At 35.4% G+C, this 21,474-nt stretch overlaps 1 protein-coding gene across 2 annotated transcripts in view; it reads left to right on the forward strand.

Annotated features, from left to right (window-relative positions):
• The window catches only part of LOC110151266 (uncharacterized), a 112,959-nt gene that overhangs the window by 26,842 nt on the left and 64,643 nt on the right, over positions 1–21,474 (forward strand). The window contains exon 5 of one of the 2 annotated variants that reach the window (XM_070450101.1): positions 5,619–9,249. The exons of the other annotated variant lie outside the window; for it this stretch is intronic. Within the exon in view, the coding sequence (XP_070306202.1) occupies positions 5,619–5,651 (33 nt within the window). The 3' untranslated portion in view covers positions 5,652–9,249. Of the gene's footprint in view, positions 1–5,618; positions 9,250–21,474 lie in introns of those variants that run through there. 2 annotated transcript variants of the gene reach the window in all.

Raw genomic sequence — 21,474 nt, forward strand, 5'->3', positions numbered from 1 at the left:
TAGTCTTCTTTCATTAACTGATAGCAATGTCCATATAAAAATAAGAATACAAAAAGTTATTCATCAGCTTAGGGGGAAATGGCAACATATCTCTAAATTTTGGACAAATTCTCTTAGCAACATTACAGATGAGACTTTTTGTAAGTCTCCAAGCACTAAAGGCAGATTGTTGTTTGGAAAAGTAAAAAAGTCACAGAGTAACACTACAAGTAATTCTAATGTGAAAGGATGAGGCAAGAGGGAAAGGTAGGTGGGGGGAGAGATAGAGACTGCAGTAATGATCAGTAGGTTGACTGAATAAACACCAAAATTTGGGGGCCTTAAAAAAAGTTTATTTCTTTCTTATCTAATGATCCTGGGCTATTATTCATATCGAAGGCTGTTCTCTACTCTGACCTCCGGGGTAGACTGGTGACTTTCTACCATTTTTAATGTGTGGATTCCATGGTAAACAGGGGCATGACCATCAGCCAGAAGTGAAGCATGGAGAGATTTGTTCCTGGGATGTGTTTATGGGCCAGTCTTGGAAGCAGGACACATCACTTTTCCTTATCATCTATTAAAATGGTCCTGTGTCCACACCCAACTGCAAGGGAGGCTGAGAATTGCAGTCCAGCTGTGTCCCCCAGAAGATGTGCAATAGATATGGATTATTTTCTTGTGTGTTTGTTTTTTGTGGTGGACAACTAGCTATCTCCCACAGAAATCATTTTACTTATGGTATATTTACTATTTAATTATAGTCATAGTTAAGAAAATTTCAGAGTAGATGAATAACTTCTATTTTTATATTGCATAATTTCTTTGCAAGAAATGCATGTTACAATCAGTGAGGTGAAAATCACCCCAAAAGCCATGATGCACAGCACACCCAATGTTGATATGTATACAGAAGCTCTGTTTATCTATTTATCTGATATTGCCCCATTAAATTTGTCAGTAATTTTAGATTTAGATAAAAATTTTAGTTGTCAACAATGGAGTCAAATCTTGTTATTTTAAATAAAAATTGATTTATTTTGACATATCAGAGAGTTCACAGATTCATTGAGAGCAGTGGACTACCAGATTTTGATATTATGTTTGTTTTTTACTGGCTATTTTAAGATATGTTTTATTTATAGCTAGCCATATACTGATTTCTGTTATAAGTTCCAAGAGTCTTTCAGTTTATTTTTGTATGCTTTTCAGAGAGGCAATCATATCTGTAATAATGATGATATTTAACTGCCATGTAATGAGACTGATGGTTTATGTAAAAATAATTTTTGTTATAACAAAATTACTTCAAGTGCAGATTAATAAAGAGGAGAAAATAAATCACCATTGATTTCATTGTTCAGAATGATCTGATAGCTATGTTATTTCTGTTCATGTACACACAAATTTGAATATATACACACACACACATATATATATACACAATTCACAGGTGGTGCTAGTGGTAAAGAATCTTCCTGTCAATGCAGGAGCCATAAGAGACGTGGGCTCAATCCCTGGGAAGATCCCCTGGAGAATGAAATGGCAACCCACCCTAGTATTCTTGCCTGGAGAAACCCACAGACAGAGGAGCCTGGCAGGCTAGAGTCCATAGGGTCGCAAAGAGTTGGACATGACTGAAATGACTTAGCATGCCACACACCCAAATATTTTAAAAACTAGATCATATGATCATTTTGTATATAGTACTTAATAATAAATCAAAATCATACTATTATGTCAATGAGTCATGGCATTCATCCCACTTCAAGAATGACTATAATTTAATTTACTCTAGGGAGGCTCTAATTCCAAATATCAGTTTAGGAGGATGCCTGATTTCTCCACATCTAAACTATCATTCCGTTTTATAATTTTTTAAAGTGTGAATTTTTAAAAATTTAATAATCTTCTGGTTTGAAGCTCTTTAAAAGTTGAAATTCTTATTTTACTTAAGTATTACCAACATTTTTATTATGGGTCAAAAATATTATTTTAAATCAGCATATGTTTATATTCTGTCATGTAAGCTGATTAGCAAGTAAGTATAATTTTTCCCTTTATTTTGAGATTTTTTGACTTAAAAGCAATATAGTTAAACTGAGTAATAAATTTCATATTCATTCAGGCTCTGGAAGAGTAATGATGCACAAAAATAATATTAATCAGAATAAGAAAAGACATCAGTAAAAATAATTCTGGGATCCTTTAGCATATAACGTCTGCAAAACTTTGGAAAAATTTTCTATTGTTCTATTAAATTTTAATGATATAACATCAATTAATGATTGCTAGAGAATATCAATTATCAATAGAAGTCTATTTGTTTGAAAGTTTTTGGATAGTATTTAAGCATTTTTAGTTGTAAGCCAAAGTTCTGATCAAATTGAGTAGTACAGGTTGGTGTTAGTGGACTTACCACTGACTTCCCAAGTAGGGGCTCTCATATGCTCTCAGGGACTCCAAAATCCTATCAGTGGAGCTTCTCCTGAAAGCCTTTTTCTAGTACTGACAATGTCTCTTTTCCTTATATTACTAGGTGTGTGGTTGCTACCCACACTTTCAAAACCAAATCTTCATACCCATCTGGTAAATCTATGTAGAAAAGAAAATGATGAACACAGAAGTCATTCTAGAGTGTGAAAGTGATGTGATTTGGCAGAGACATACAACCTCTAAGGGGCCAATAATGTTCTATCTTTTAATCTTGATGGTTGTTGTTTTGCCACTGTATCACGTCTAACTCTTAGCTACCCCATGAACAGTAGCAAGCCAGGCTTTCCTGTACTTCACTATCTCCTGAAGTTTGGTCAAATTCATATCCATTGAGTTGGTGATGCCCATCCAACCATATCATCCTCTTTTGCCTCCTCCTCCTGCTCTCAGTCTTTCCCAGCATCAGGGTATTTACCAATGAGTCGGCTCTTCACATCAGTGGCCAAAGTATTGGAGCTTCAACTTCAGCATCAGTCCTTCCAATAGGTATTCAGGGTTGATTTCCTTTATGATTGACTGGTTTGATCTCCTTGCTGTTGAAGGGACTCTCAAGAGTCTTCCCCAGCACCACAATTTGAAAGCATCTGTTCTTCAGTGCCTTTTTTATGGTCCAACTCTCATATCCATAGAAAAACCAGAGCTTTGACTACACAGATCTATGTCAGCAAAGTGATGCATCTTCTCTTTAATATACTATCTAGGTTTTTCACGGGCTTCCATGGTGGCTCAGATGGTAAAGAATCCACCTGCAATGCAGGAGGCCTGGGCCCAATCCCTGGATTGGGGAGATCCCCTGGAGGAGGGCATGGCAACCCAATGTAGTATTCTTGCCTGGAGAATCCCCATGGAGACGATTTCTTCCAAGGAGCAAGTGTCTTTTAATTTTGTGGCTGCAGCCACCACCCGCAGTGATTTTGGAGCCCAAGAAAATAAAATCTGCCACAGTTTCCACTTTTCCCCCATCTATTTTCCATGAAGTGATGGGACAGGATGCCATGATCTTAGTTTTTTTAAAATTTGAATTTTAAGCCAGCTTTATCACTCTCCTCTTTCACCCTCATCAAGATGCTCTTTAGTCCCTCTTAGCTTTCTGTAATTAGCAAGGTATCATCTGTAAATGTGAAGTTGTTGGTATTTCTCCCAGCAGTCTTGATTCCAGCTTGTGCTCATCCAGCCTGGCTTTTCACATGATATACTCTGCATATAAGTTAAAGAAGTAGGGTGACAATCCAGAGTCTTGTCACACTCCTTTCCCAATTTTGAACCAGCCAGTTGTTCCATGTCCAGTTCTAACTGTTGTTTATTGACTTGTATACAAGTTTCCAGGAGATAGGTAAGGGAGTCTGGTATTCACATCTTTTAAGAATTTTCCATAGTTTGTTGTGATCTATACCATCGAAGACTTTAGGTAGTCAATGAAGCAAAAGTAGATTCTTTTTTTGGAATTTCCTTGCCTTTTCTATGATCCAATGGGTGTTGGCAATTTGATCTCCCATTCCTGCCTTTTCTAAATCCAGTTTGTCTATCTGGAAGTTCTTGGTTCATGTACTATTGAAACCTAGCTTGAATGATTTTGAGCATTGGGAACTTCACATTGCTAGCATGTGAAATGGGGCACAATTGTATGGTAGTTTGAACATTCATTGGCATTGTCTTTCTTTGGGACTAAAATTAAAACTGACCTTTTAGTCCTATGACCACTGCTGAGTTTTCCAAATTTGCTGGTATATCTAGTTGTTGCTGTTGTTCAGTTGCTAAGTTGTGCCCTACTCTTTGCGAGCCCATGCACCATAGCCCACCAGGCTCCTCTGTCCGTGTGATTTCCCAGGCAAGAATACTGGAGTGGGTTTTGATTTCCTTCTCCAGGGGCTCTTCCAAACCCAGGGACTAAACCTGTGTCTCCTGCTTGGCAGGTAGATTCTTTCCCAGTGAACCATCTGCTAAGCCCTTTTAGGATATTTTTTCTTTTCTTTTTTGGTTGAAGATAATTGCTTTACAATATTGAGTTGGTTTCTGCCATACATGAACATGAGTCAGCCACAGGTATGTCCCCCTCTCCTGATCCCCCTCCTATCTTCCTCCATATCCCACCCCTCTAGGTTGTCACACAGCACTGAGTTGAGCTCCATGTGTCACATAGCAAAGTCCACTTTCTATCTATTTACATGTGATAATAGATGTGTTTCCATGCTATTCTCTCAATTCATCCCACCCTCTCCTTCCCCTAATGTGTCCACAAGTCTGTCCGCTATGTCTCTATCTCCATTGCTACCCTGCAAATAGGTTCACCAGTACCATCTTTCTAGATTTCATATGCCTGTGTTAATAAACACTATTTGTCTTTCTCTTTCTGACATTTTTTGCTGTATAAAATAGGCTCTAGGTTCATCCACCTCATTAGTACTGAATCAAATGTGTTCTTTTTTTTTATAGCCGAGTAACATTCCATTGTATATATGTGCCACAATTTCTGTATCCATTCATCTATCAATGGACATGTATGGTTTCTTCCATGTCCTAGCTATTGCAAAAAGTACTGCAATGAACATTGGGGTACATGTGTCTCTTTTAATTATGTTTTTTTTTTAGGGTATGTGCCCAGTTTTGAGATTGCTGGGTCATAAGGTAGTTTTATTCCTGGTTTTTTAAGGAAATCTCCATTCTGTTCTCCATAGTGGCTGTATCAATTTACATTCTCACCAACAGTGCAAGAGGGTTCCCTCTTCACATCCTTTCCAGAAATTATTTTTTGTAGATTTTTAAATGATGGCCATTTTGACTGGTGTGAGGTCAAAACTATATACCTCATTATAGTTTTGATTTGCATTTCTCTAATAATAAGCAACGTTGAGCATTTTTTCATGTGTTGTTGGCCATTTGTATGTCTTCTTTGGAGAAATGTCTGTTTAGGTCTTCTGATCTTCTGCCACTTTTTTGGGGGGTTGTTTGTCTGGTATGGAGTTGCATGATGTACTTAGATATTTTGGAGATTAATCCTTTGTCAGTTGTTTCATTTGTAATTATTTTATCCCATTCTGAAGGTTGTCTTTTAATCTTATTTACTATTTCTTTTCTTTGCAATAGCTTTTAAGTTTAATTAAGTCCTTTTATTTTTACTTTTGTTTTTATTTCCATTACTCTAGGAGGTGGGTCAGACAGGATCTTGCTGTTCATGACAAAGACTACATTGCCTATATTTCCTTCTAAGAGATTTATAGTTTCCGGCCCCGAATAGCCAAAGCAATCTTGAAAAAGAAGAATGGAGCTGAAGGAATCAACTTCCCTACTTCAGACTATACTACAAAGCTACCGTCATTAAGTCAATATTGTATTGGCACAAAAGTAGAAACATAGACCATTGGAACAAGATAAAAAGCCCAGAGATAAATCCAAGCACTATAGGCACCTTATCTTTGAAAAAAGAGGCAAGAATATAAGATGGAGGAAAAGGCATCCTCTTCAACAAGTGGTGCTGGGAAAACTAGACTGTTGTGTGTAAAAGAATGAAACTAGAACATTTTCTAACACCATGTACAAAAATAAATCCTTTAAGGATTTTACATAGCTGTTTTAAAATAACTTCTATTGAAAAAATAACTTTTAGGATTTTAAATATCTCAGCTAGAATTACATCACCTCCACTAGCTTTGTAGTAATGCTTCCTAAGGCCCACTTGACTTCACACTCCAGGATGTCTGCTCTAGGTGAGTGACCACACCATTGTAGTTATCTGGGTCATTAAGACCTTTTTTATATAGTTCTTCTGTGTATTCTTGCCACCTCTTCTTAATCTCTTCTGCTTCTGTTAGGTCCATACCTTTTCTGTTCTTCATTGTGCCTATCTTTGCATGAAACATTCCCTTGGTATCTCCAGTTTTCTTGAAGAGATCTTTAGTCTTTCACATCCTACTGATTTCCTCTATTTCTTTGTGTTGTTTACATGAGGCGGCTTTCTTGTCTCTCCTTGGTATCCTCTGGAACTCTCATTCAGTTGGATATGTGTGTGCTGCATGCTAAGTCACTTCTGTCGTGTCTGACTCTTTGCAACTCTATGGACTGTAGCCAGCCAGGCTCCTCTCTCCATGGGATTCTCCAAGCAAGAATACTGGTGTAGGTTGCTCTGCTCTCCTCCAGGGAATTTTCCCCACTGAGGAATTGAACCCATGTCTCTTAAATCTCCTGCATTGGCAGGCAAGTTCTTTACTGCTAGCACCACCCGGTACACCTTCAGTTTGAGCATATCTTTCCATTTCTCCTTTGCATTTTGCTTTTCTCCTTTTATCAGCTATTTGCAAGCCCTCCTCAGACAACCACTTTGCCTACTTGCATTTCTTTCTCTTTGGAATAGTTTTTGTCACCGCCTCCTATACAGTTTTATGAACCTTTGTCCATAGTTCCTCAGGCACTCTGTCTATCCTTGAATCTATTGGTCACCTTCACTGTATATTCATAAGGGATTTGATTCAGGTCATACCTGAACGGTCTAGTGGTTTTCCCTACTTTCTTCAATTTAAGCCTGCATTCTGCAATGAGGAACTCATGATTTGAACTACAGTCAGCTCCCAGTCTTGTTTTTGCTGACTATATAGAGCTTCTCCATCTTTAGCTTCAAAGAATATTATCAATCTGATTTCGGTGTTGACCATCAGATGATGTCCATGTATAGAGTCATCTCGTGTTGTTGGAAAAGGGTGTTTGCTATGACCAGTACATTATCTTGGCAAAATTTTATTAGCATTTGCCCTGCTTTATTTCATACTCCAAAAACAAACTTGCTGGTTATTCCAGGTTTCTCTTGACTTCCTACTTTTGCTTCCAATCCCCTATGATGAAAAGGACATCTTTTCCCAGTGTTAATTCTGAAAGTTCTTGTAGGTCTTCATAAAACTATTCAACTTCATATTTTTCACCATTAGTGATCGGGGCATAGACTTGGATTACTGTGATGTTGAATGGTTTGCCTTGGACATGGTTAGTACTGTCATATTATTATTCTTTGAAAATTGCCATACATATATAGAAATGTGTATCTGTGTGTCTTATTTCAGACTGCAATAAAAAATACCACAGATTGGGTGACTTAAACAACAACATCTATTTCTCACAATTCTGGAAGCTGGAATATATAAGATGAAGCTTCTGGCAGTTGTGGTGTCTGGTGAAAACTCACTTCCTGATTCACAGGCATCTATTTTGTCTTTGTGACCTCACAGGCAGAGAACAAGGAGAGCTTTTTAAAATTTCTTTTATAAGTCTACTATTCCATTCATAATGGTTCCACCCATATGATCTCATCACTTCCCAAAGGGAATAGTACCATCACATTGAGTATTAGTATTTCAGCTTATGAGTTTTGGGGGGAATACATTCAATACATAGCAATGATAGGTTAGGCAATACAATTTTTTCAGAAGAATTTAGTATTGGCAAATATGCATAAGTAGGCCTATTTCTACACTGATGGTGGAATATTATGTTGTATAATATTGGACAAAATCACATTGTACAAAAGGGTTGTATTTAAAATAATTAACTAGACTGTGTGGACTGACCACTTGGAATATACTTAGGTATATACCTTAGGAAAACTTCATGTATGTGCACAAGAAGATATGCAGAAGGCTATTTCCTACAGACTTATTTAAAATGGTAAAGTTTGATATCTCAATATTCATCAAAATGAAATAGATAAATAAAAATAGATAAATTCATTGTATCTATCAAGTTAAAAGAAGAAAGCTGTAGAATCATTTGCCCAATAGTTAACATTTGGAGTAACTCTGCAAAAATATTAACCTATGTTAAACTTGGAAGGTTTACATCTGAAGTTTGCTATATATATCCTGATAAATTTGCAAAGTAAGCAAAGAACCAAGGAGGAATTTGTTGGAGGGAAAATTGAACTTACAATAAGACAAGTGTGATTTCAAGTTAGGTTAAAGGCTTTGAAATTACACAAACCAATTTGAATTTTGCTCCAAAATTGTTAGTTGTGATATTGGCCAAATCTATTCAATTCTAAGACTCATTTATCTTGTATGTCACATGGGGGATATAGTCATATTGCAGATGTGTTTCTGAGGTTAGAGAAGAGAAATTGTTCAAAGATTTCGATGAATTCTAAAGATTCCAAGTTCAATTTTTGTAGCTATTGTTTATCATTCAACTAAAAACCATTGATTTAATCTCTGCATTGCAAAATGCATTCTATGTGAGTCACATTTATAATGACTGGTCCAGTAATTACAAAGCATCTAGGAGACTATCTCTGGTGAATAACTGAAATGTATTCTTCTTTTCTTCACAAATGTCTCAAGTACCTAGCATGGCTCAACATAATAGCCCTCTGTTGAAAGTCATCCATTTTTTTTCTGTGATATTGTATACTTTGATGACACAATGCATCAGGATACCCACTATTGGTACCCTCCTGAAACAATAGTCCTGTCTGTGGTCCCTTTTATTATCATAAAGGCAAAGCAGTGTGCAACATTCAATAGCTGGTGAACTAGACACAGTCTTTGCAATACGCTCATTCAGAGCTACTAACGCTCACAGATGGATACACTGCTGTGATGATGCTGGACTGTGCTTCTCTCAGATGAACTGCAAAGTTGCCTTATTCACCAGAACCCAGAGAGTCGTTCACTGCTATCGCACGTCTACACTATTTGCTCATGCTCCAGAACCAGCCTCTGCTTTGGCCTGCAGTTTACAATAACGTGTTTTAGATGCAAGCTCATGCTGTCACTTGGCTGAACAAAGTAAAACAATAGAACATGTTTATGACAATAACTAGTGAACTGAATTTTTAGTTCTACAGAAATGATGTCATAAATATAAAAAATACAAGAGACTGATTAGATTACTTGCATTTAGGGAGCTATTTATATTATGTCAAGAAGACAATCAGTAACAGCGTGATTGGACCACAAAATCCAGTAGTGTGTTTTATACAAAAGGCTAATGCAGTTATCATATTTACCATAGCAGTATGGAAAGAATTGTACCATCTCACCTAACCATATGTTTTAGTGAGAACCCTTAAAAACAGGCTTTACTGAATTTGGTTAAACAAAAATTCTTTCATATGGTGCACATTAATCTATTATGCCTTTTTAGTAAAATGCAGCCTTGAAACAGATGGGAATGGTGGTCATTTATGACTTTCTCTTATGAAATTGCCAATTCTGAAATATTGTCTAGGGATGCTCTTCTTATGAAGTACACCCAATAGCAACCTCCTCACAGATGATAAAACACAGGAACTCAGTCACAGTGCACTGAGACAAACATACATGTGTTGAGAGATTGTGTAGTAAAAACAAAATTCTTCCAGTGAGGGAATTTTCTAACTGTTCTTCTCAGAGTCCTGGGAGCTGTTTGTCAGTGGTTGGAGTGGGCAGCTTTCACCACAGAAAGTCCAGAGTAAAGGGAGTGATATATTGGACTCTATTTATAAACTTTCTTATGAAGACAGGGCTCCATTATTCATTAATACCAAACTACACAAAAACTATTTCAGGTCTGATTAACCTTGTGCACACTGCCCTGTTAAACAAAGTATAAATACATGGTAATATTTATTGAAATTACAAAATTTATAAGAAGAAAAATTGCAAAAGAATGATCATATTTTTCTAAAATAAAATGTAAGGGGTAATAGTAATAGGAAGCATTCATGGAGTATTTATAATAAAATAAATACTGATCTAATAATTTTACCTGTATCAACTAATTTATCACAGTGAACAATAATGCTATGCTCCTAGCAATCCTATAATGATAGTAGTAATCCTATTCTTTTGCAAATTTTAAGGAATAGGAGATGCAGAAAGTTAAACTGACACCCCAGTGGTCAGAAACTGCTATGATCAGTACTGGCTCTGCAATCTGTGTTCTTAATTATTGCATCACATGTTTAATTCAGGGAGTGGAAGCAGGACATCATTCTGACATGAACTTTAATATGTCACAGAGGTAAAATAGCATAGTATTGTTTCAGAAATACATACATGATATTGAATAAGGAGAACAGAAACAGATAATACCTAGGTAGTAATTTAAAATATGAAAAAGATTAAACTTCAAGTTAGTAAGGAAAGTAAAATTAAGCATTAAATGAAATAGGAATGAATATTTATTTGGAAAAAAGTTTATTTCAATAGCTACTTCATACTATATAAAATTATTAGTTGATTAGCATATATATATTTTTAAAGTAATGGAAGAAAATGTAGATAGATACTTTTAGAATTTAGGGATAGGAAAAACTTATTAAACAAGATGTCAAATTAAGAACATGTAAATAGAAGATTGAAAAAATTCACTACACAAAGCTTAAAATTCACATCGACATCATAAAGAAAGGTACAGGACCAGCACAGGGTGGAAAAAGCCTTTTTGTGTTTGTTTAAATGCAGAATGGATTATCTACCATAATATACAGGAGGCTTTATGATTCAACAAGAAAATGGCAAAAGAGAAAAAAATGGGCAAGTGAAAAATATAGGCATTATGGAAAATAAGTACAAATGACCTATGCATGAACTGAAAAATTTTCAACCTCATCAGTAATCTGCAAAAGCCAAATTAAAACAATAATGATACACATAAGTTGGATGAAATGTAAATAGTTAATATTCAGTGGTGAGGAGGATGAAGGCAAATAGGAGTCTTATACATTGTTAAAGAATATGATAAATTATTCATATTTTTGGAAGGTGACTTGGTACCATCTACGAGGATTTAAATTTCTTGTATCATTTGATCTAATAATTCTACTAACTATTTCTCTAGAAACATTGGGACAGAGTTATAAAATACATAATAAAGATTAATAATACTTTGTTTATAATATTGAAAATTCAAAACTACTTAAATATTCATCAGTGCCTATAAAATATAATGACACAATTAAAAGGAATAAAATAAAACTATGTACCCCAACATGGAAAGACTTTTAACAGACATTGTTAGGTGAAAACACCCCATTGCGGAACAGTGTACTTAATCCCATTTGTGTAAAGCTAAAATAATGTATACTCATGTAAATTAAAATGTAAGTGTATTTATTGAACCATTCCAGAGCAAGTAAGAGACATGAGGCTCTTTTGACCTTAAATACTTCTATAGGAGAAGTTGAATTTACAGAAAAAAAAACCCTGCTCTTACATCATCTGTTATCTTATATGATTTTGTATTTAATCCCCAGTCTTTATTCACATTCATCAATTTCTCACATAATGCCCTGTATAGCCATTTTTTTCCCTTGGTCCAGGACTCAAACTGGATTACTCATTGGACTCAGTAATCGTATTTCTTTAATTTCATTTAATGAAGAAAAATTCTTTGACTTTTCTTAGTGTTTATTGATCTTGATGCTTTAGAAGAGTATAGGCGACTGATTTTTGTAGCTTCTCCTTCATTTTGGGTTTGTCTGATAGTTTCCTCTTTGGTTCAGGTTATGAGTTTTTGGAAAGAATGCCACTCACCTTATGCTGGATCCTCGGTGCAGCGCTACAAGCAGCGCATATCATTGGTTTGTACCCAACATTAGTGATGTTGACTCTGATCACTGATTTCTTGTATATAGTCAGGTTCTATGGCTTCTTCAGAGGTAAAGAGCTGATACTTCATGACAGCTTCTTAAGGGAGAGTCTGTGACTTTTGTACATATTTGTGAACTCTGGTTCTAGCAGTCACACCATACCTATATTTAGTATTCAGCATACTCGTGAACACTCTATTAGTCCTTGTGCTAGCGGTGAATTTTCTCTAGTGTTATTTTATAACTATGGTCTATTTTAATTCAACTATCACTATAAGAAATATGGAAACTAAGGGCTAACCCTGAAAAGTTTAGAGATGTTAACTATTTCAGTTCACCCATTTTCTAACGTACTTAAAGTGATTTATTCAGGCAATATTTCTAATGGTACATAAAAGCATGATATTTAATGTGATTAATCTACTTGTAGGTAATGGCCTGTCACCTGCTGGTTATGTCCCATTGCAGCTGGTTATAAATGAGTGAAAAGAACTTGTTTCTGAAATATGCCTTGAAGACTCCAATTTCTTATAATTTATTGAGTAATACTTGTTTACCTTATGCCAAAATAAAAGACCAGTTTTGTCAAACCAGTAGGACAGAATAGATGATTAGACAAAAAGTAATAAGTAGACAAAAGTAATAAATTATTTGGTATTTCTGTGAAAAAAATCCAGCTGATTAATTTTTAAACTTTGACACTGTATTGATATATTCATAAATATTACCCAGAAGTACTATAGGTATTTATAGGACTAAGGATCTTTTTAGGTCTTTAGACCTAACTGAGAAAAGAAACTTTATATTAACAAGCACAAAAGTAGGTTCCATTAAATTTTACTTGAGAAACTGCTATCATCTTAGAAGTTGGCTAATTTTGAATCAGTTCCTGTCAATGCTTTAGATGCAATGAAGTTACTCTGGATTACTGCTGGCTGTTTTTTTTCCCTTCCGTTTTACTAGCACTTTGCTTCCTTTTTCATGATCATGGAAACAGCATGACTGTCTGGTTAAGAGTTTTTACTTGGAGACAGACATGGTTTGATTTCTATCTCTGGCATGTACCAACTGTATGCCTTGGGTCAAGATGTTTGATCTCTCTGTTTTATTTTCCAAACAAAGAAAATATATTAATTCATAACCCAGAATTATTGTGAAAATTAAATAAGGTAATTCATTCAAAGCACTTGATTAAATGCCTGTTACACAGTAATTGGGCTTCCTGGTGGCTCAGATGATAAAAAAAATCTGCCTGCTGCAACGCAAGAGACAAGGGTTTGATCCCTATGTCAGAAAGATCCCTTGGAGAAGGGAAGGGTTACCCACTCCAGTATTCTTGCCTAGAGAATTCCATAGACAGTGGACTCGGGTGGGCTACAGTCCATGGTGTTGAAGAAACACTTTGTCTTCAGACTTCTGTAATGCATTTGGGCCTAGAGTTGCTAGTACTTGCCTCAGTTTTAGAAACAGAATAACAATCACACTGTTGGAGGAGGTCATTAGCACTAGTTTACCCTCCAGGTGGACCTGGGCCATTGGAAGCTCCTCACCCCCGCCCCCACTTCAATGGTTTCTCTTTGTAATTCAAGTCAAGTAAAGTCCATTTTCCTCCCCTTTGCCTGGAAGACAGGACCTGATTGATCTCAGCCTCCTTCACTGACTTCATCTCCAGCCTCCCTTCTTCTGTGTGGTCAATTCCAGGAACACTGGTCTCTCTGTATTTCAAAGAAGATCAGTCAAACCTGTACTTCAGGTTTGGCAATTTTCTCTCTGCCTAGAATGCTTTTTTTCACCCCGTCTTCACGTGACTGACTCCTCATCAGAGTAGACCTTTGTAATCACTTTCAAAATCATCAATTTTTTTTCCATAGACTTGGTTTATTTTTTAAAATACTTTTTTGATGTGGACCGTTTTTAAAATCTTTACTGACTTTGCTACAGTATTGCTTCAGTTATATGTTTTGGTTTTTTGGCCACAAGGCTTGTGGAATCTTAGCTCCTGACCAAGGGTTGAACCCATACTCCCTGCGTTGGAAGGTGAAGCCTTAATCACTTGGCTGCCAGGGAAATTCCCTTGGCTTATTTGTTTACATGAATATATCTTATTTATTTATTTGTTTATGTTACTTTGTTTTTAATTATACACATTTTATTTACTTTGGGAGGGTTTATATCTGTTTGAATAGTTTACTAGGATGTGGCTCTCAAGTGTAGTTGAAGCCTTATCTCCAGGGCTTTACCCTAAAACAATGTTCAGCACATAGAAGCTGCTCTGTAAATATTTGTTGTAGATCCTCAAGAGTATAAACATGATGCCCTTTGTATAGAACATTCCTGAAGAATATTCAGTTGACAACTCAACTGAAGCAAATATTCTATGAAAGATTCTATATGTTTTAGGCCAGAGGACAATGTATTTGGAACTCAGTAAAAATGATAAAACTTTGATATATTCAGTAATTCATTTTCATAATGTCTGTTTTTTAAACTTAAATCTGTTGGCCTGTCATGACTGTATATTCAGCCAATGTTTAAAAATGCTGCTGGGATTGAATGAACCATACTCATTTTTCACTATCTATACTTTGATTCCTTTTTAAAAATTATAATCAATGAACACTCAAAGAAGGCAGTCAAGTTCTTATAAATTGAGAATTCTACAACTCTACAATAATTGCTGTAATACATAGCCCATGTTCATTTCTATTAACCTAAAAGTTTTATTTTCATACCTTCTAATGAAGTCCAAAATGCTCAGAGAAAACATTGAGTTCCAGGCAAATTATGAGATTGAATAAACATGGGACCAAACCTTGAATCTGAGGGGAAAGTGGTTTATCAAGCCTGAGATATGCAACTTTGCTGTAATACATTAATGAAATCTGTAGGGTGGTATTCTTTCCCCTCATACAAATGCAGCTTCAGAATGATTATTTAAAACATCTATGTAAAGTTGGTAACATTTGTGGGGTAACTTTTGCAAAATACTCAAAATGTGTCTGGCCTAATTGATTTGAAGCTGTTTTTATTATTATTATTATTCATTTCATTGCTTCCTTCTATTAAATTCAGTTTAACACACATTTATAGAAAATCTGTTATATTTTTCACCTGGTGCTAGATAGCAGAGACTCCAACATGTAGCGAATCTCATTCCAGTCCTGGGGGATGTCTTTAGACTTAACATAACTCTATGGACTATATATTTTATTGAAGGTTACTGAACTCAGTGAATTCTGTTTCCAGTCTCCAGCAAGAGATGAATGTAGTGGAAGAAAATCTAAATGTACCACTTTCCTAAAGTTTCTTTTACGGATGAACCTTAAGGCAGTCTTCAGTTCAGTTCAGTTGCTCAGTTGTGTCCGAAGTTTTGAGACCCCATGGACTGCAGCATGCCAGGCTTCCCTGTCCATCACCAACTCCCAGACCTTACTCAATTATGTCCATCGAGTTGGTGATGCCATCCAACCATCCCATCCTCTGTCGTCCCCTTCTACTGCCTTCAATCTTCCCCAGCATCAGGGGCTTTTCAAATGAATCAGTTCTTTGCATCAGGTGGCCAAAGTATTGGAGTTTCACCTTCAGCATCAGTCCTTCCAAAGAATATTCAGGAATGATTTCCTTTAGGGTGGACTGGTTGGATCTTCTTGCTGTCCAAGAGACTCTCAAGAGTCTTCTCCAACACCACAGTTCAAAAGCATCAATTCTTCTGTGCTCAGCTTTCTTTCTCATATCCATACATGACTACTGGAAAACCATAGCTTTGACTAGATGGATCTTTGATGGCAGAGTAATGTCTCTACTTTTTAATATGCTGTCTAGGTTAGTCACAACTTTTCTTCCAAGGAGCAAGCATCTTTTAATTTCATGGCTGCAGTCATCATCTGCAAGTGATTTTGAGCCCCCCAAAATAAAGTCTGTCACTGTTTCCATTGTTTCCCCATCTATTTGCCATGAAGTGATGGGGCCAGATGCCAGGATCTTAGTTTCTGAATATTGAGTTTTAAGTAAACTTTTTCACTCTCCTCTGTATCTTTCATCAAGTCTTAACATTCTTCTTAACATTCTTTTATTGATTGGTCCTTCATTATAACAAGTGACTGGATCAGAAATATTGGGAAGGAAGAGAATAAAAAGCTAAGATATTCATAGTGAATATGTTGTCTTAGCAGGAAGCCAAACATAAACATATTTTGAAGTACAGAAATAATGGATTCTGTGCAAAACAGCATCTTTTATTGCTTAAGAAATGGGGATAATCTAAGTATGCTTGATGATTCAAGTTTTGTCTACACAACTCCAAATAATAGATTGAAAACATATGGCAGTCATGCAGTTATTCTTAAGGTATAGATTTTAACATTGTGAAAAGCATCAATTTAGATACCTGACAAAACTGTAAAGACTCTGAAATTAAAACTGGAATATCTTAGATATCTTCCCATGTAATAGTATATGCAGGTCAGGAAGCAACAGTTAGAACTGGACATGGAACAACAGACTGGTTCCAAATAAGGAAAGAAGTACGTCAAAGCTGTATATTGTCACCCCACTTATTTAACTTATACGCAGAGTACATCATGAGAAACGCTGGGCTGGATGAAGCACAAGTAGGAATAAAGACTGCCAGGAGAAATATCAATAACCTCAGATATGCAGGTGACACCACCCTTATGGCAGAAAGTGAAGAAGAACTAAAGAGCCTCTTGATGAAAGTGAAAGAGGAGAGTGAAAAAGTTGGCTTAAAACTCAATGTTCAGAAAACAAAGAGCATGGAATCCAGTCCCTGATTATCACTTCATGGCAAATAGGTGAGGAAACAGTGGAAACAGTGGCTGACTTTATTTTTTGGGGCTCCAAAATCACTGCAGATGGTGATTGCCGCCATGAAATTAAAAGACACTTGCTGCTTGGAAGGAAATTTATGACCAACCTAGACAGCATATTAAAAAGCAGAGACATTACTTTGCCAACAAAGGTCTGTCTAGTCAAAGCTATGCTTTTTCCAGTAGTCATGTATGAATGTGAGAGTTGGACTATAAAGAAAGCTGAGCACAGAAGAATTGACGCTTTTGAACTGTGATGAGAAGAGAAGACTCTTGAGAGTCTCTTGGACAGCAAGGAGATCCAGCCAGTCCTTCCTAAAGGAGATCAGTCCTGAATATTCATTGGAAGGATCCTGGAGGTGAAACTCCAATGATTGGCCATCTAATATGAAGAACTGACTCATTGGAAAAGACCCTGATGCTGGGAAAGATTGAAGGCCAGAGAAGAAGGGGATGACAGAGGATGAGATGGTTGGATGGCATCGCCAACTCAATGGAGATGAGTTTGAGTAAATTCCGGGAGTTGGTGCTGGATAGGGAGGCCTGGTGTGCTGTAGTCTATGGGGTTGCAAAGAGTCGGACATGACTGAGCAACTGAACTGAACTGATTAGATCATTTTGCAACCTACACAATGTTACCAGTTTTTCTAAGATCCCATTATTAGATAGTGATAGAATTTTAGCTAGAACTCAAACACTGATACTGTTTATTTAAAAAAATTTTAATTTATTTATTTTACTATTTCAAGGTCTTTTATTTTCATTTGTATTTTTACTACCTTATAGGCATCCCCTGTGGGAAATATGATAAAACTCTTGAAAAGGAAGTTATTGACATTAATGAGAAATGTGTCTGACAGATATTAGTAGGTATTTAATGGCTAGTTTTTTCTTTACATCTCTTGTTTGATTCCAAATGTATTGATTCCAAGCAACCTTAAAAGAACTAAATATTTTGATTTCTTATAACATAATGAATGTGCCAATATTGACAATTCATAGGAACAAAAACACAATACTGTCTCCAAATTCCTCTTTTCCACTCCAAGCTTCAGAATCAAAATAGAATTGTGTTTGTTGCTTTATATTTTCTTGATGAACCAGAAATGATTTTTATGGCTAATTTTTTCAGCCCCCTTGTAATAGGAAGGGAAAGACTGATGCTGCTCTCCTTGATTTCTTCAATATCAAAGCTATTGGTTTTTTTTTTAGTTCTAGATACAACTCAGAAATCTAAGCATTAAAGAGAGTATTATTCAACTCTGATGCCACACAATCGAAGCCAAAGAGAGGGATACCTGTAGGTGGAAAGTGAGGATATTAGCATTGCATACCTGAAGTGTTGACTTCCCTCATTAACCTTCCATAACCAATTTGATAAATGAGGACAGAAAGTAGAGGCAGAAAGCCTGCTTGCTTAGGGACAGCAAAGAACACAGAAGCAAGTCAGAGAGAGAGAGAAGTCTGTGGTTCTCTGGTTTCAATTCAGTGATTCTTCTTTGAATAAGAAGGAGAGACAATATTCCTCCAGAGCCCCAGACAGGGAGGCTTTCACTCTTGTGCTCAGCAAGCCAGTGAGGGCATCACAGATGAGCTGGGGTGAGAAGATACCAATAGGAGGAGAAGGATCTGCATCACATGTCAGATTCCCAATCTGGTTCTCCACTTGTTAACTTCTTTTCTGATATACGCTTCAGACACCAGTGGATAAAGTTTTCCATTGATCTCCAGTTTCTTTTCCTTCCCACCTTCCTTCCTTCTCTTTCTTTCTACTTTTAAAGAATCTACTATGTACATAGGAAAATTTACCATTTTAACCACTTCCAAGTGTACATTTCTCTAACATTAAGTACCTTCACATTGTGTCACAACCACCAGCCATCTCAAGTACTTTTTCATATTCCCTAACTGGAACTCTGTATCCATACAGTTTCCCCATTCACCCCTTCTCCCAGCTCCTAGCAGTTGTCTTTCTATTTTATCCCCATTTTCAATACCACTTAGTATCATAAGACTTCTGAAGTTTTGCCTACCTAGTTCATGCTAAATATTATTTCGTGGTTATCTTCTGGTTTTTTTTAGTATGATTGAACAACATTCTATAAGTGCATTGGCAGTTTTTTTCATTTTTGTGAAATAACTAATTTAATATATCAATATATGTATACTTTATTGAGAATGTAATATATGCATGTAATTCATGTATGATATAATTCATCTATTAAAAATGTACAATTCATGATCATGATTTTATTCAGAGTTATACAGTCATCATTATAGTCAATTTTAGGTCATTTCAATCACTCTAGAAGAAATATACTCATTAGCAAAAGTTCCAAAGTTCCTCACCCTTCCCCAGCCCTGAACAACCACTAATCTATATTCTGTCTCTAAAGAGCTTCTTATTCTGGATATTTCATATAAATGCAGTCATAAAATATCTTTTTTTTTTTTTTGTAATTGGTTTCTTAGATTTACTGTAATGTTTTCAAGGTCCAACCGTATAATTCTGTATATCAGGATAGCATTCTTTTTTGGGGGGCAGAATATTCCATTGGACAGATATACCACATTTTGTTTATCATTGTCAACACTCATTATTATTTGCCTTTAAAACTATGTCCACTAGTATTTCATTGTGGTTTTGATTTGACTTATCCTAATTATTAATGATGCTGAATTTTGAATAAAAGTATTTTACTTAGTAGGTGATAGTAGCAAAAGTAAGGGACTAGAGAAGTAAGACAGAGATAGGAAGAAATCTAATGAAGGATACATTGTCAGGCAGGTAGACACTGTGCAACTGGATTTACATTATTTTGTCCTCAAACCTTTTTTTTCTTATATTTTGACCCTATGAATCAATCATCATCACATATAGACTTTTTCTAAGTATATACCTAACTGACTGACAGTTTTGGCTTGGTTTTCACATTTATCCACCTTATTCTTCTTTCTGGGATCATTTTCATTCTCCCTAAATATAATCTTCAGAATTTCTGTTATTGAAAAATCCTTGGCAAAAACACTCAAGATTTATTCATGTAAAAATTGTTTACTTCAACCTTGTCCTTGAAAATACTTTTATTGAGTACATAATTTTAGGTAGACAGTTATTTTCTCACAGTAGTTCAAAAATATTTTACTGTTTTCTGCCTTTCATTGTTGCTTTTGACAAGTCTGTTATCAAAATAATTGACTCTTTCATGAGTAATCTATCTTTCTTTCACTGCTATTTTTATTATCCTTTCTTCGTTTGACTTTTCCTTCCAATTTTCTTTGTCATTTAAAAAAGAATAAAAAAATTGCTGACTGCTATTAGTGGACACCTACAATGTTCTAGATACTATGCTAATATATGTACTTCTTCATATCATTAATTTTCTTGACATCCTTATGATTACTATTAGTAGGCTAATTCTACAAATAGGAGATTAATAGGCACAAAATGTTAAATTCTCAAGGCCATGGAGCCAGAAAGTGCTAGAACAAGCCTGGTACCTGAGTCTTTCTGATTGCAGAAGCCGCATTCTTAGCAGACTTGCTCTCTTGTGAAATTTTAGCCCTGCCCTTTCATGAACTCCTTTTGAACCTCGTCTGAGCTCAAAATAGAATAGGTACTTCTGATGATGATTTTTGTGTGATTCAACTAACCATCTCCTGCTAGGCTAACAGAAGTTACTTTAAAAACTAAACTCTTTAGAAATAGATGGAAACTCTCATGGGAGAATGTTGTCAAAAATCTACAACTAGGATTTTACAACTGTTTTAGCAATTTCATTTTGAGAAAGTGGAAAATTTATTTCTAAAACCTATTGTCATCTATTTGCTAATTTCCCTACATTTGTTTGACAATATTTTTGCACTTTACAAAGATACTCAAATGAAAATGCTCTTTTTAGCTTAAAATTTTAATTTAAGCATGAAGTGGTTTCATATATTCATTCATTGTCACAATATTTTGTATTATTTAATAATTATTTATGTGACTTTAACATCCAATTTTTATTTTATTTTAAAATAGTTTACAGTTCATTACATTTATATTTAATACATGTATGATGGCTTTTTAGAATACATCAAATTAAACTGTGAAGATCACCAATTCTATGCTTAAATTGTTATTTCTGATTTTGGCTACATAGTACAAGTATTTTTCATAAAAATAGCAACTTATTTGATTAACTTAAAAAATAAAGCATAAAGGAAATGCAGTAAGCTGTATTCCTTACACACATAAGTTGTGTAAAATTTATATCCTATCTAGTAAAAACAAAGAATGTACTCATCTTAGTAAAATAAAATAAATTTAAAGTTAGAACACTAGTTACCCTAAAGTAAGATTAACGAAAGACTAGTTATTTTGTGTACATTGTTTAGATGCTTGCTTCCAAAACTCCTATACTCAGACTATAATTAGACTCTTGCAATAAGATATAACTCAATGAAACCCATTGATCTTCTTATCCTTCAAATCTTGAGGTTCGACTTCAGTTCAACCAAGTTATATTCTAGGAGTTTTGAACTGATACAATTAACTCTCTGGAAAAATCTATTATTGGTATCACTAAATATACAATGGTCACATTTAGTTAAATGATTATCATAGCCACAATTTCGTAC

Source organism: Odocoileus virginianus, chromosome 19 (genome assembly GCF_023699985.2).
Source record: "Odocoileus virginianus isolate 20LAN1187 ecotype Illinois chromosome 19, Ovbor_1.2, whole genome shotgun sequence".
NCBI lineage: Eukaryota > Metazoa > Chordata > Mammalia > Artiodactyla > Cervidae > Odocoileus > Odocoileus virginianus.